This window comes from Notolabrus celidotus, chromosome 3 (assembly GCF_009762535.1).
Source record: "Notolabrus celidotus isolate fNotCel1 chromosome 3, fNotCel1.pri, whole genome shotgun sequence".
Taxonomy (NCBI): Eukaryota; Metazoa; Chordata; class Actinopteri; order Labriformes; family Labridae; genus Notolabrus; species Notolabrus celidotus.
Window position 1 is genome coordinate 26,360,902 of NC_048274.1, and position 15,588 is coordinate 26,376,489.

A 15,588-nucleotide genomic window follows, 5' to 3' on the forward strand; every position below is an offset into this window, starting at 1 on the left:
GCTACATGGTACTACTCTGGCTGTGCATGTGTGTGTGTGAGTTTGTGTTCGTACACCCCAACACATATTATTGTCTTGGGTTACCCACCAGCACCAACACCATGCTGTGCTGGATGTAACCTTAGCCAGGGTTCCCTTTGTGGTGGTAAAGCAGATTGATTAGAGCGGGCTCTGCTTACATCCCCTGGATAGAAGGCTTTGTGTTCACCTTGGTCTCCTCTTTCAACTCTCCTTAAGGGCTGCTGACCAACAGACCACAACAAAAGTCTGCCAACACATCATGCACCGTAAGCCTCCTGGGGTACATGGCTTAGACCTAAGATAAGTAGTCAATGAACACAAGAAAAAATCGGATGTCATATGTTTGCTTTTTCAGTAAAACAAGAGCAAAATGTGAATACTCAGTCTTAATGCAACACTACTTCAAAACAGGGTTGGTAAGCCCGGAAAACTGGCATGAATTTGAATGTAGCATTTCCTCATGACTCCAACATTTTTTTATCAGTGGCACACACAAAACTAAAGTTAATCCAGTAATGTCAGACATATAGACTATACACAGGCTGCTTGTAAAAAGCATAGTATGGACGTAGTATCCGTGACGTCATCCATCTGTTTCTGAAGCGCTGTTTTGAAGCCAATCGGAGGCGGCAGCCATATTGTTGCTGTCGAGTGATTGTGACATAAAGAGGCGGGCTTTGAGCCTCCTAGCCAACAGCTACAGTGTTCCCGCCTGACAATCAAGTCAGCTGTGCCTCTCATTGGAAGACTTATAATCACAATATCTTCGAAATTGACGCGTTAGAGAAAAATTCCCCCCATCGTGTGCCATCGAGAAATGAGCTATCCAGACTACACTCGTCTTTTGTACCAGGCTGTAAACATGTTTATTTCTGCTGTAAAGATTGTCTTTTTTGAATTGATGTGTATGTGGTTTCCGGTACTTCAGGAGCCAGCCTCAAGCGGATCCTCCATGAACTGCAGTTTTTAGCACTTTCGCACTGGACTCATATTTTTGGACTGGAGGTTTCTGCTTGGTAAGAAGCTAAAGCTCTGGGAACCCTGCAGGGCTAAATTGAGCAGAAACACAAGAACTCTTAAAGGGGAACATTTTTCATATGAATGGAGTTATCATCGTGTGAATGTGCTCGATGACACTAAAAGAAAAATAAATATTTTATGCTAAAAATGTTTTTTTATTGGTCATAGTGTAGTTTTGAAAACAACATGAAACATGAGACTTCAGTCCCCCCACCACAACCCCAAAAGGTAAAAGTAGTGAAAGATAATGGATGGATGGATGGATGGATGGATGGATGGATGGATGGATGGATGGATGGATGGATGGAAGGAAGCAAGACTAGTCCAATGTTAACATGGATCATAACACTATAAAGTAGATAACTGCAGACATATCCTCAGGTATCAAGAGACAATGGCGGCAAAATAGGTTTAATTTCATATGTTTGTGATGATAATACAATCTTTTTATTAAAACAAATAAATGTATGTTTGGGCGCTGGTGGCCTAACAGTCTAAACGCCCCACATGCAGAGGCTACAGTCCTCGTCGCAGAGGTCGCTGGCTCCACTTGGCAGCAACAGTTTCCTACATGTCTTCCCCCACTCTCTGCTCCCTGCATTGCACTCTCTCTTCAGCTGTCCTATCAAATAAAGGCATACGCCAAAAATATAACTAATAAAAAAAGTGTATGTAAGGGAACATAGGGCAGGGCTTGCTGGGGCACAAAAAAATGGGGAAGCAATAAGCTGTTACTGAAATTGAAGACATGACTTTGAGTAATGCATTAAATAAATAACAATAATTCAGCATTAACTCCATTTACTTTTGTAAATAAAATAAGTATTTAAGCATAAAGGGTCTTTAAAACTTTCTTAAAATGAAAATATTTCATTTACTATTTTTAACTTTTGGGTTGGTATAGATAGTTGCAGGGATTCCCAGGAGCCCTGACATAAGCAAGTCTAATTCCTTCCTCCTGGGTTTTCCAAGAACTGGGGCTGGCAAGTTGCCTACACTAAACACAGACTCTGTGACGCACATGTACACACGTATTGTTAGGGTTGGCCTACACCTGTGGCTTTAAACCTTCCTGAATGGGTTTGTGCCAAAACTTACTAGTGAACCCTGTGAGTGTGGGCGGTTGGGTCTGAGTTTGTACAGTGTTCATTAAGAATGGTTGAGAAAGAAATCCAAACAGAGGGGACAATACGGCAGCATCATGAGACAAAAGGCACAGAGAACAGGCAAATCATGAAGTGGGTCATCATTCTGGTGTTTGTAAAGCTTTTTGATTGTCTTTTTCTGTGATGATGTGTTAGTGTTACATCAAAAAGCCTTCCTGTGCCGTCACTGAAGTATCGTCAGCCAGCAGAGGCTTAAAAATGGTAGCCTAAGCCAATGTTAACATATGCCGGCAGCTAAATTAAGCTCCTAATTAACAATCTCATGCGGGGATAACATTATGGGATAAACAAAGAGTGCCAAATAACCACCTGAACTAAACACCCACCAACGCACAGTTCCATTCTAACAAACCACTAATTGCCTCTAGGATGTATCAATTAGGTGCTGAACAGAGGATCTCAGAAAAGGTTCATATATGTATTCATTCATCAGAACAGTTAACTGGTCTAACACAGTAGCCCCAGTTAACCTTACTTTGTCTATACTACCTGTGAACTGGCAGCAGCATACCAGCAATATGGATACTTGCTGTGTCTACACAGAAAATAGAGAAAAGTTGTTTCCCAGTACATTGTCTCTTTTACAAGCACTACTTGCATCATAACTTCTCTGGTTTGATGAAGAACTGTACTAAGTTTTTAGTTAAGTATGTTCACTAGGTCAGCAAGGTTTAGGAAGCTCTCAGGGCTCAACAGACAATTCCTCCAATTATATATGTTAAAAAAGAAGAAAATGATTGCTGACAAAAGCACTAAAAAATCCTTTGTTAAGGACAAGCCTTAATTACAAAGTTAGATAAGCTTTGAACTAGGAACAGGACATGATTTTTGAATGTTCGAATATTCATTCACTTAGTAAAAATCAAAGAGTTAACGCTAATATTTTCTCATTATAAAAGCACAATTCTTCATCGTTTCACCATTGCCTGGTTGTAACAGGGTATTTCGCCAGACGGTGGCTGAAGAGCGCCTAAAAGCCGTTTGCTAGCCGCATAACAGGAGAAGAAGATATGCTAACTGCATTAAATAGCAAAAGAAGAAGAAAACATTCGTGACAGTCGCTGCAATTTGCTCCGTTTGAATTTGATTGAGATCATTCTTTTACAACAGGCATGAACAGATGAATGCCAACCAAGAGCTGATCTCAGTGAAGTGTCAGGAATTCTATGCTACACAACAAAAACAGAAGTGGACTCATAATTGAGCCGAGGGGGACCTCACAAAAACGGTTTCACTGTGGGTAGAGGAGGCTTACGTTACCAGTGAGACAAGTGGCACACAAAGTTAACCATGATGACCCACAACAAACCAGTGTCTCATAACTAAAGGCAACAAAGCTTTTCATAAGGTTGTTTAAAAGGAGGTGATCCACTATCCACTGTATCAGCCTAGGAAAATGATTACACAGGTAACATGTGCAGCACCGATGTCAAAGACAAATTTCCCTACGGGGACAATAAAGTACATCGTATCGTATCGTACTTCAAGAAATGTAAGTAATAGTGTAGTCCACAGTACAGCTAACCTGGCTCATTTGGAGACGTTCTGATACAGCGTTTTACCCAGGTTCATGTGGACCTATGTGAACACAGCAATCGCACTCTGATGTTTGAAAAAACACTTGAGCCAAGGTGGCCTAGAGCAGGTCGTCTAAGCCTGTTTCTGATCAAACCCTGGAGCGGTTAATTTACAGTCAGAATGCAAGCAACTCCAGAAACGGAACATGCAACTGTTGACTCATACCATTACTTGTAGTAGACTAGTAGTAATAGCTGCAGAAATACAGCTACCGGTCGATTTTGATTCCAACTAATCATGTAATTAAGGTATTTAGCATAAGAATAGTGATAGGCTAATGTTGCTCATCCTTTTCATCCAGTTAAACATCAGAAGAACAGCTACATCACAGGACTTGAACTCTGTATTTTTCTGAGTGGTGTCCAACTTTTGACACGTATGCTCATTCGAAACCTCCTTGCAGAGCTGTCCAGCTTTCAGAAGCGCTGGTGGGAGGACTGTGCTCCCACCAGGCATTGGTAAAAAAAAAAAAAGAATTAGATGAGCGCATATTTGCATTTACTCTAGGTTTTTTTATAACCTAATTAATATTTTAAGATACAAAAATCATGACCCGTCCCTAAATTAAAATAGGTGTATAAAAATACATGTTGAAACTCTCCTCTTAACCTGCCACCTCCCAGTAACCTAGTTTATTTTGTGCATGTAAGCACAGACAGTGTCAGACAGTTCATGTATGTACTATGTACTATTCTTCAAAGCTACATTGCATCTGAAGATTGGCCTTCAGGCAAATACAGACGGCATGATGGCCTATAATAACCCAGAGCAGATAACATCAGAAGCTACTGCTAGCAGCGGTGACATTTAAACAATCTGTCAGAGCTGACTGTGCATGTGCCTGAAAAAAGACAACCGCAGACAGGGAGAGGGAAAGAGAGACACAGCAAGGTAAAAAGGAACAGACGGGGAAAGAGAGCTATTGTTGAATGTGTGAAAGAAAAAAAGGGACTGTGTGAATAGAGCAGGACTGAGACAGAAGCTTTGACATTCATACACAATGGGTTTCAGAGAAGATACCGTAACTACATCATAGACTTAATACCACTAGCAAACGCAATTATGCCATCCAAGATCCTCTTAAAACATTTAAAAAGATGAATGATTATACTCTCTGTACCATGTTCCTGTAGAACATCATATATTTGATTATTAACAAAGAAACTGTGATAATATGAGACTACAAATTGGTACAAAATAAAGCCTATGTTCATCCTACCTAGTCTCCACAAGTCAGCTGCGGCAAGACCAACCTCCTGGCTTTGGCCCATCTTCATAAGGATAAATTAAACAACACTGAGCAGAGCCACTTCCCATCATCTGTGTTACTGGCTAAGTGGTAGAATGGTTGATAAGAAAAAAGTGAGGAGGTAAAAAAGAAATAATGTGTCCTAAAGTAAAGGGGTCAATGTGCTCTGCTTGGGGAAGCCTCATAACAGTCCTTCAACTTGTTATCATGCTCGCCATTGGGCGAACACAGGATGAGAGGAAAAAAAACAAAAGGAAATAATGAAGAAAAAACAGGGGGATAGAAATTTCCCTGTCGAAAAATAAGAATGGATGAATTGAAAAAAAATAAGAATAATAATTCCTGCATATTTTTCCACAGCCCTGCATGTCCATACGTGAAGAAAATAACTGGAAGTATCTCAGAAACCACATTCTTGTTTTACTCTTTTGAGCGTAATGTTGTGATTATGTATAATGATAATTATCATGATATTTTTTTTCTCAATATAAATATAACAAATGTATGATAAAACGTTGATGTGATTACACACCCCCAACCACTGGAAAGGGAGGGGGCACTAGTGTGTCTTAAAGACTAGTTCCCACCCAACATCAAACAGAAAAAGAAGTTGACATGGTACAGCCAATCCCGTCGCAGGTTAAGAGGTAGGCAGCACTTAAAGACATTTGGAGCGGAAAATAAACACCGCTGAAAGGAGCGACAGCGACACTGAAGAAAACGCAGAACCTACCAGCTCATGGCAGAGTGAAAACATGCTTGACAAGAAAGGCGAGTAAACTTCATTAGTTAAGATATTTTAGCTATTTACCAGAGTACTAAATCCCAGGTACAAGCTAACAAACCATCTGGTTTCTTCAACTTTCACTCAGGAGAAAATAATTCTGCCTTTTAAATGATGTAAAAGACTGATTTGATATTTATCGTGAATATTATCGACATCGGCTGATATGAAAAATGTTATCGTGATACCATCTTTTTGCCAAGCACTAGTTGGGATGTAAGATTTGTAATGGTCAAGCCTCTTTCCTTGTGTTTAATGCAACTGTTTCGAAACACATGGGCCACAATAGAAATACAGTATGTACCATCAGTCAGTAACTGGAGCATCAACATTTTTACGTGAATACTTAAGTCTTTCTTTCTGCATTGTGGTACTGTCTCAATTATCCACCTCAAACCTCCACAGGGTCAGTAGAAGGACCCATAATAATCAGCATTCTTGATTTCTCATTTTAGAACATGTCACACCCAATCACTGGACGCATAGTGGGACATGGCGTGGGACAAGAAAAAAACTTCATGGAGTAGAGGTGCCAATACCAAGCATTAGCCTGGCTGAAATATGGCTTTGAGGGACAGCCTAAAATAAAATGGGATTCAAACCACCCTAATCCCTGTGTAGCAAGCCCTGCCTTGTAGTAAAAGAGGACTGAAGGAAAGAAGAAAAAAAGAAGAAACCAGATGCAGGAGTTCAACAGCTTTCTCTCTAGTGTAATGCAGCCTCTGACATGTTGATACAGCGCAGCCAGCGGTAGCTTCAGTTACACTAAATTTAAACTAGACAGATGCCACACATATTTACTCATGCCTCGCCCCAGGAAACAAACGTCTCATTCATCACGCCGGGCGCTACGACCCCTTTCGGTTCAGCAGGGTTAGGGGGCAACCTCATGGTGATCTAGCCGCACATGTGGACCTCATGCGTGACCGTCTGACCTTTGACCTCTCTGTCTTTTACTTTTTCATAGACGTGTAAGAACCTTTGAATCTATCAACTCTCTCCTCTGGACACAGAAAGCCTCTTATTATAATTGAAAAACAGACAATTGCTCATCAAACAGCCAAACACTACATTTAAATGACCTCAGCTTTGTCTCACTGCCTTTTTTTTACTTTCATCATCCAAGTCTTTTTTATTGTTGTGAATGTGATGGTTGTCTAAACATTTCTCAAATAAAACAACTTGACAATGATGATACAAATATTTACACAAACAAATGAAGTCTCAAGCTAACTGCACATTAGCAAAGTGAGAGTCAAGTGCATTTAATACAGCATGTTACAAAATAACAGACAGTTTGGACATATATAGAAATCACACTTAAGACGTCTAGCCCTATTGACAAAAAGTGAGAAAACTTCTAGGTCTTTGGTCATCGTTTCAGGAAAAGATGAATATCACGTCTGACAGACTTGAGGACAGCTTGTACTCTAATGACAGCTGCCTGTCTGAGTGGTGGCACCCACCCCTCAACATAAAAGTCTACACTACCCAGGACGCACCTGGCTAAAGCTGGGAGTGCTGACACGCTCACCTGGCGATGTAGTGCAGAGCATTCTTCCGCTCCTCTCCCCGTTAAGATCGCAAAGTGCGCAAGCAGTAAAAAGTTGAAGGCTGCCGACGTGCTGAGACGAGAGGGGTTCTCCTGCACTGAGTACAAACGAGTCACTAGAACCTGCCTCCTGCCCTCTGCCACTCTCTTTGGGAGCTCAAAATAGTCCACCATGAGAGCGATGTAATTTCAGTCTTTCCCACGATGACAACTGAGAGGATCGTGCTCTTGGTTAAGAAGAGGAAAGCTATGACAACAACAAAGACAAGGGTATTATTGCTTTCTTGACTCGCTTGCTGTCTGTTAGATTACTTCTCTATGAAAATGTACGTGCTTTGACATTTTCTCATATCACGGCATGACAAAGACAATCACACAGGTATAGGAAATGCCAGAGCACATGGACAGAATCAAAATCAAACCTGACTAGTCACAAAGTGGTTGCGGTGACAGCTAGCATCTGGAGATTTCATTAGCCTACTTCAGTCTCTCTGATGTCACTGGTGGTCTCTTTCATTTCCTGAGACAGCAGTGAGAAAGGAAAGAAGCCTCAGTCGTCCTAGCAGGTCTAAAATGATCAGAACTGATATGGCGGCAACCAAGAAACCACAAAGACTTCTTTCAGTTTGAGCCAAATGAAAAGACAAAAGTCAGAATATGGGACGCATAGAAGAAAAAGACAGATGTAAAGTCAACAAGAGATGGTGAGGAAAAAACTGTCCATGTTCTTCTTACCAGCAGCTAGAGAGCAGTGTGTCCCACCCTCTCCTTTAATTCCACCCTGCCATCTGAACCCCACATGGCATGTCTGGGCAGAGATCCAGACACCTCCGCTATGGATCTACTACTCTGCCGCCCATAAAGGGCACTTCTTTTGCCCCCTACATCATTCCATTTGCAACACCCAATGAGACCACTGCTCCTGACCTGCATAATCCCAACAACCAGATACCTATTTCTAAACCACTTCACAATAGACACTCTGTCACAAAAAAGGGTAAGTGGTACTATGAGGTTTAAAGGGATATTTCAGTTGTTTGAAGTGGGGTCGTATGAGTTACATTACACTAGTGCTCCTGCTAGCCACAATGGGTGCAGGTGAGCTCTTCCCCTTTAATGAGAAAATTCCCAGATGACCGTCAGGCAAGCTAGGCTACAATCATCTGCGGACGGGGACACCTCTTTCGCGGAATTTCACTAAAGTTAAAAAGACATGGTCCAGGCACTCATCATGGTGTCATTGCATGCTCTACTAGAAAAAAATGCAGCTATTGACTTTGCCACCAGAATGATGACAAGAAGCTCAGTCTTTGACATATCAAGCTAAAGATGGCTTCCTTCATCCATTTAGAAATATCAGCATGGCATGATGAGGTCCGAGCTGAGACAGATGTGTCATCTGGTGGGAATGAAAGGACGAGTGGGATATTGTCTGCATAGAAGTGATGTGAGAAACCATAGGAGCAGATATTTGCACCAAAAGAGGTGGAGGAGGGAACCAAGCACTGACCCGTAAGGCCTCCCCTGTTGATTAACCATGTGGTTTGGACACTCCTCCCCTTTTTGATCTCAAATCAAAGCCTTAAAATTTGGTGCATTTTGTGATGGTTTCCCGTTGTGGTTTTGACAAAATCTGTGAAAAGTGTAACTATCTGAACCACTGATAGTTAATTTCTACTACCACTATTGTAAAAAGGTTTCAATTATATTAATAACTCTGCTCTGTGAACATAAGAAAGTAGTGTCTGCTTTGAGCTGCAGACCATTTGACATCATCCATTTTTTAAACACCAATTAGTCAACAGCAAACTAGACACAAACCCATTCATTAGCCTGATACGGACATTTTCAAATGTTAGAAATATGTAATGGCCGTAAACTGACCTTCATTCATTTTAAACAGAACCATACATCCCAAAATAGTGTGTGAAGACATGCACTTGATGGTACATTTTACGGTTTAAAACATATAAATTAAATGTAATTTATGAATTTGTTTATTGTAACTTTTTGGTCAATATTTCTATGAAAAGCTTTGATCGAAATAAAGATGGATTAGCTGCGGTAAATGCTAAGCATTGATTTAAAAGTAATTCATTATGTCAGTGAATTTTAAATAACTGAATCTCACTCTGTGGTTGAGCAATACTTCCAAGTGGGTTGTGTTCTTCTATTGGGCCAGCACTGTACATAACCCGGGGAAAACCCTCATAGTAAGCTTGCCTAATGCCTCTGAAAAGAACAGTAGAGTATTTCACCTCCAAGAGTTGACTGTTTCCCAAGCAACAAGAAAACAGTCAGACGGAGTGAAAGAAGGAATAGAGAGACATCCATTCAGACAGACAAAAAGAGGGGGAATTCACTTAATCATATTCAAATACTCAAGTAAAAACGCTGAAACCCTTAAAGAGTTAGAACAGGAAGTAGATATTCACTTCATTACAACAAAGATAAAGCCATCAGCTCCTCCAACTTTAATTTTCTCTTCAACTAGAAGTTGGAAGAATTGGTTGCAAAGTTGAAAAAAAAATCACAGAACACTCAACAATAAGAGGCTCAGTGCAGTGAAAACCTGCCACATATTCACTGTAGAGGTTTTCAGAGTTGTTACAAAAACAAGCCTTGACTTGATCCCCGCCTTCAGAAAAGGAGACTTACTCAGAAGTGTGCAACTCCCTGTAACTCCGGCAGTGTGATCCTGTATTACACTCCAAGTTATTAATTCAGACAAGCTCCCCCCTGTTAGGCCAAGTCACACAGTCAAGACCAGATTAAAACCACTTGCACAGAGGTGCTTTTATTCCTACGCTTGTTCCAACCTTCGTTTTTTTTTTTTCCCTCATTCCATCTCCAAATCAAACTTCATTTTTAATCAAAGGGGGAAAGAAATTAAGATTGCACAAGCCAAACCTCAAAGTCGTGAGTGCTCTGCCAGAATTTCATAAAAAGGAGAAATGTTGAGAATTCACCAGTTTCAAATGGTTTTGGCCAAACACTGAATCAAAAGAAGGAAGTCAACTTTAGAAGAATGTAAAAACCACTGAAAGTTGCATTGGTTTATAATGACTTGTGTATGTGTGTATAAGATCCCTTCATACAAACTGCACACTTCACATTTAAACTGATAAACAACTAAAATAAAAAAAAGGCTTCCTCTTCTTTCATCAACAGGAGTAGAGCTGGGCGATATTGAAAAAGATGTCACGATAAAATGTTTCATATCAGTCAATATCGGTAATTGTCACGATACATATCAAATCATTATTTCATTTAAATGTAAAGGCAGATTTTTGCCCCTGAGTGAAAGTTAAAGAAAGCAAATAGTTATTGTGTCTGGAGTTTAGTTCTCTGATGAGCTTCTTGAATCCCTAATTTTTGACAGCGCTAACAGGAAGCAGGTCCTTTTAAGTAAAATTTGATTTCAGTGGAGTTTTTGTTGGTAGATTCAAATGTTTCTAAGCGTCCCCTCCCTTTCCAGTGGTTGGAGGGTGTAATTACACGTTTAAATATATCACATTTTTATTGAAAATTGTATATATTTATATCGAGAAAAATTATATCATGATGATTCTCTTTATTGAATTATTGCCCAGCCCTAGACAGGAGTAACTTTCATTATCAGCGGTACCACATAACTTTACAGACACTTCAGTCACTTTGATTTTTTTTACACTGCAACACCACCACAGTGTTTGCATGTGCATTCATCTGTATTCATAATACTGTGTACATGGATGACTGTTAATGTCAGTCCTGACATCTGTAACACACCTTCAAGCAATTTTAGGCTGAAACAGTTAACTGACTATTAAAATAATGCATCCATACAATCCCAGGCATCCAGATGTTGTCACTGTTTGTCCTTACATATTACTATTTTTGGTGAACATGAGGTTTCAAATCTTCCTCTATCCCTCCTCTGAATCTGTAACACACTCTGCATAAATGACATATCAAAATTCTACAAAACCATTTTTATTGGCGTAACATTACATTAACTGGAAAAAACTTTGCAATGAAAGTTTATCATTTAAAGTTACAGTCACGCTCACATTCCTAAAGGTTTTACAGTTTAGTTTCCATTTACATTGTTTTCCAAAAACTTGCACAGTACACTCTTGGTGCACAACAACATTTATTCACTAGATACCAAGTTGTTTCCACTGAAGGCTGAATTTACTGCCACTGTCATGCTCGTACAATTACGATCATCTGTAACAACCCTCTTTTTACATATGCATATATATTTATTTGCTTTAAGCATCTCGAGTCTGATACATTTTGTTCCACTGTGTGTGTACCTGTCTGGTATAGAGTTGACAATAAAGAAATCTTGAAGCCTTTATGTAATCACTACGTCTTTGTCAGTGCTAGTTCCTCAACATTGAAAGCACCACAATAATCACCTGATAATTACAAATATCTCCTTTATTCAAGCCCTTAAAGTTTCAGACACCTAAAGCAAATGTTAATAAGCAGCACAAGAGGCACAATCATTTTAATAGCAAAAAAAGTGCTAGACTTCATGAAAGTTTTTGGAGATACAGTTGTGCTCATAAGTTTACATACCTTTCAGAATTTATGATGTCTTGGGTATTTTCTGTTGTCATTATGATATGAAAAGAGTAAACACAGTTGCTTGACAATAAATGGCTTCACCCAACCAGTAACCATGAGTGAAAAAAAAGTTTTTCTCTTATCACTCATATTCTCTGAAATGTGGCCAAACAGGCCACAAATTCTGCCAGAGTATATAAACTTATGAGCACAACTGTAAATGGCTTGATAAGTTGCACTGCTACCTGATAAACAACTACAACTTTGATTGATGTTAATTTGTTTTGACTTGCTGGAGCTTCTTTTGAGTCGTTTTATGCCTGATATCACATTTTGTATCTAGGAGGAAATCATTAAGCACTATTCAAAAGGCCCTGCTTTCTTAAAATCTACCAACAGGGTCTTTGATGGATGTTGAGATCCCCTGTGGTCACACCTTCATCAAAAACAAATGTATAAGCATTTATTTATATATCTACATGTACTATAAAGTAAATTAGTTATATCTATTTATTAGTCCCCACTTTTCAATTCAAATTAATTTCTACAACACTAATTTACCTTGTTTTGTCAACAAAGAAAGAACAAAAGTTTTGACAACATAAACATGTGCCACTTTGCAGAAATGTGCCTCAGTGACATTCAAACTACTCTCTCTCTCTTTCTCTGTCTCCTTCTTAGCCAAACTTCACTTACAACACATCCAGAAAACTACCTGCTGCCGTCCCGCCAAACTTACACAGCTTTCACTATGCTGCTGCTCTAAATGGAAGAGGCATTTTCAAGTTTTAACTGCATGGAAACTTAATTTATTTAGCATATGGCAATACCAGCAGTAGTGCTGCCCTGCTAGCATGTCAAGCTAATGACAGCTGGTGTTATGATGATCTGTGCGTCCACGATAGGAAGGTCGCGTGTTTTAATATCTCCATTTCTCAAATAAAAGCTCTTAAAGGCGCAGGTTCCTCTTTCACTGAGCACACACTGCCTTCGCATTTGGGGTTAATAAAGGCTGCCAAATTAACCCGACAGTATGTAACTTAACTGAGTAAGTTATATTAACCATATTGCATATTGAATACACATGTTTGCATGAAACATAACACTGAAGCGACGGGAAACACACTGACCTGTGGGGCCTAGCGGCTGCTGCTGCCCGTCCTCTCCGAATATCAGTCTGAAATCCAGCTCCTCATTCCCGGGGCAGTTTGCAGTAGTCATCGGGTTTGACAGCTCGGGTTTTTACCCCCGCCACTCGACCGACTGTCGACCGCTGCTGGAGCACTTTATATGCTCTCCAAAAAAATGTCACAACATTTACCAAGTGCCACGACGCCGAAGTTCAACTTTTAGTTCAGTTTAACTCATATCAAATGAAGCTGGTGGGGGGTTTTTTCGCTCGTTTTGACAAATCCAAAATAAATTGCTCTTCCTTGCTGGCGTCAACTTCAGAGAAAAGTCGCCTGCACCCCTCTGGCTGTGCTTCTCTCGCAGTTTCTCTCTCGTCGACGACAAAGAAGCGCTTTCTCCTCCAGCGGTAGTAAATGTTCGCTGTAGAAATGTCCTGTTCCCTGTCTCTGTCTATCTCTCCGCCGGTCTGTTTCACTATCTCTCTCTCTCTCCCTCTCTCTCTCCGGAGCTCCTATCCCAACTTTTACTAACCCCGCGTGACAAGGCAGTTCCAGCGGTGACGTCAGCAGACACAACACAGGGCACGCACATAAACACACACGCACACACACACACACAGAGGCAGACACACACGTACACATTTGCACGCACGCACGCACGCACACACGCACGCAGTTCACAATAATCTCACCAAAACGGACACATGTGCAATATCTCCCCCGTCTATTTATTAACATGCAATAATTACTTCATCCCTCTCTTCTTACATGTGCAATACTTCCACTCATCTTCTCAGTTCTGTTCTGTACATTGTTATATACCTATTCTACAAGTCTGCACATTTTCCACCTTGTCACTGGTTTTGTAAATACTTGTAAATGTACTTATCTAGTTGTGTAGGCCTATATACGTAATATATGCTTATTTTTACTTCTATAATTTTAATTGCTAATAACTTTTTAATAATTGCTATACATGCTCTTGTTGGCTTTATACTGTTTTGCGCTGTCTACTTTGCTGCTATCTTGCTGTTAAATTTCCCCGTTGTGAGACGAATAAAGGATTATTTTATCTTATCTTATTTGTATGTATTTTGTACGTAGAGTGTCAAGTTTGTGCCTGGCATTTAAAAACTAAACAAAAATGACTGAATACTTTCCATTTATGATTATGTCTTACTAATATATTATTTATTTTTTACCATAGTGTTTTTAATTGAAGTTTATAACCATAAAAATACAGCTTTATCATTAATCATTTTCCACTTTCACAGCTGTATGGCTGTACCTCAAGGTTTACCAAATGAACAAACAACACTATAACAACTAAACAAAAATGAAATAAAATAAATTAATTATTAATAATAATAATAATAATAATAATAATAATAATAATAATAATAATAATAATAATAATAATTAGAATGAACAAAGCTTCTCTGAATCAAACAAAGCTATTCACTTTGAAAGAAATAAAATCAAGGTCAGTTGGCATATATTAAGACGAAATGAAAGAATCTGCATTTCTACATGGATTTTGGGACTGCAGTGTTGGATTGTTTTTTAATATAATCAATGAAGGGTTTCTAAATTCTTTAAAAAACATGTTCTTTGGCTTTCTGGATGTTGTCTGTATGTTATTTTTTCTAATACACTTCTTTTTCTCACTAGTGGAGTTGATCGTAGCAAACCCTTTGACCTTGCAGTAACCAGGTCTTACAGCCACTTTGCTCTATTTAATTGGTCCTACATTCTATCCCAACCACCCACCATTAGATTACATCCGATTGCGCCTGGCTCTTAACCCTACCTCTTTGTTTGGTTTCAATCCAAGCCAGGATTGGAAGGCATAATGACATGATGCACTTTTTACCTTTACATCCCTTGAGCCTTTCAGCACAGAGGCCTATTAATTTCTAATCAGCTAATTCAGGCTTGTAGATGGAGCTATATCGGGGAGGACAAGACATCTTCATCATCAATGTTTCAGTCATTTATGTACATGGGGAAAAAGCGCCTTAAAATGTAAATGAAAACGGGTGCTTGTGTATGTAGAGCTTGTGGTTTACTTGTAGAGCAGGACTGAAGCAGTGTTTCTCACTCAGTTTAAATTTAATCTAAATGTACTACTTGTTTTACAGTATGTATTTATACCAGAACATTACACCAAATATCAACCAACTCTGCTGTAATGGTTGAATAGATGAACACCTTTTGGCATCCATTTAAAATGTTTACTGTTAACCTGTATGGCTGCTATTAAACCATATCTGATGAGTAGTTTTGCTTCTTGCTTCTTTCTTTTTCTTTCATATTCAGTAATCCTGATTTATAATCCTGCTCTGAGGGGTTCTCCTCTGCCACTGGTTTATTTAAATCACAATTCTAAATGCTCCTAGAGACAGGGTGGAAAGAGTAACGCTTTACAAGAGTAAAGCAATGGTAAATCTGTCTGTGTGTGGGCTGTTCCCATCCCTTTAACCCCTGTGTCACTGCCCAACCCATCAATCTCCTCAGGTTAATCTTTATTG

At 39.5% G+C, this 15,588-nt stretch overlaps 1 protein-coding gene across 3 annotated transcripts in view; it reads right to left on the reverse strand.

Moving 5' to 3' along the window:
* Nucleotides 1–13,638, reverse strand: part of nfatc3a (nuclear factor of activated T cells 3a) — a 71,550-nt gene extending 57,912 nt beyond the window's left edge. For 2 of the 3 annotated variants that reach the window (XM_034680893.1, XM_034680894.1), the window contains exon 1: nucleotides 13,058–13,638. In XM_034680893.1, coding sequence (XP_034536784.1) covers nucleotides 13,058–13,148 — 91 coding nt within the window. In that variant the 5' untranslated portion in view covers nucleotides 13,149–13,638. The remainder of the gene's footprint in view (nucleotides 1–13,057) is intronic. The other variant, XM_034680892.1, reaches the window with a different exon arrangement.
* Between the last annotated feature and the right edge of the window lie 1,950 nt (nucleotides 13,639–15,588).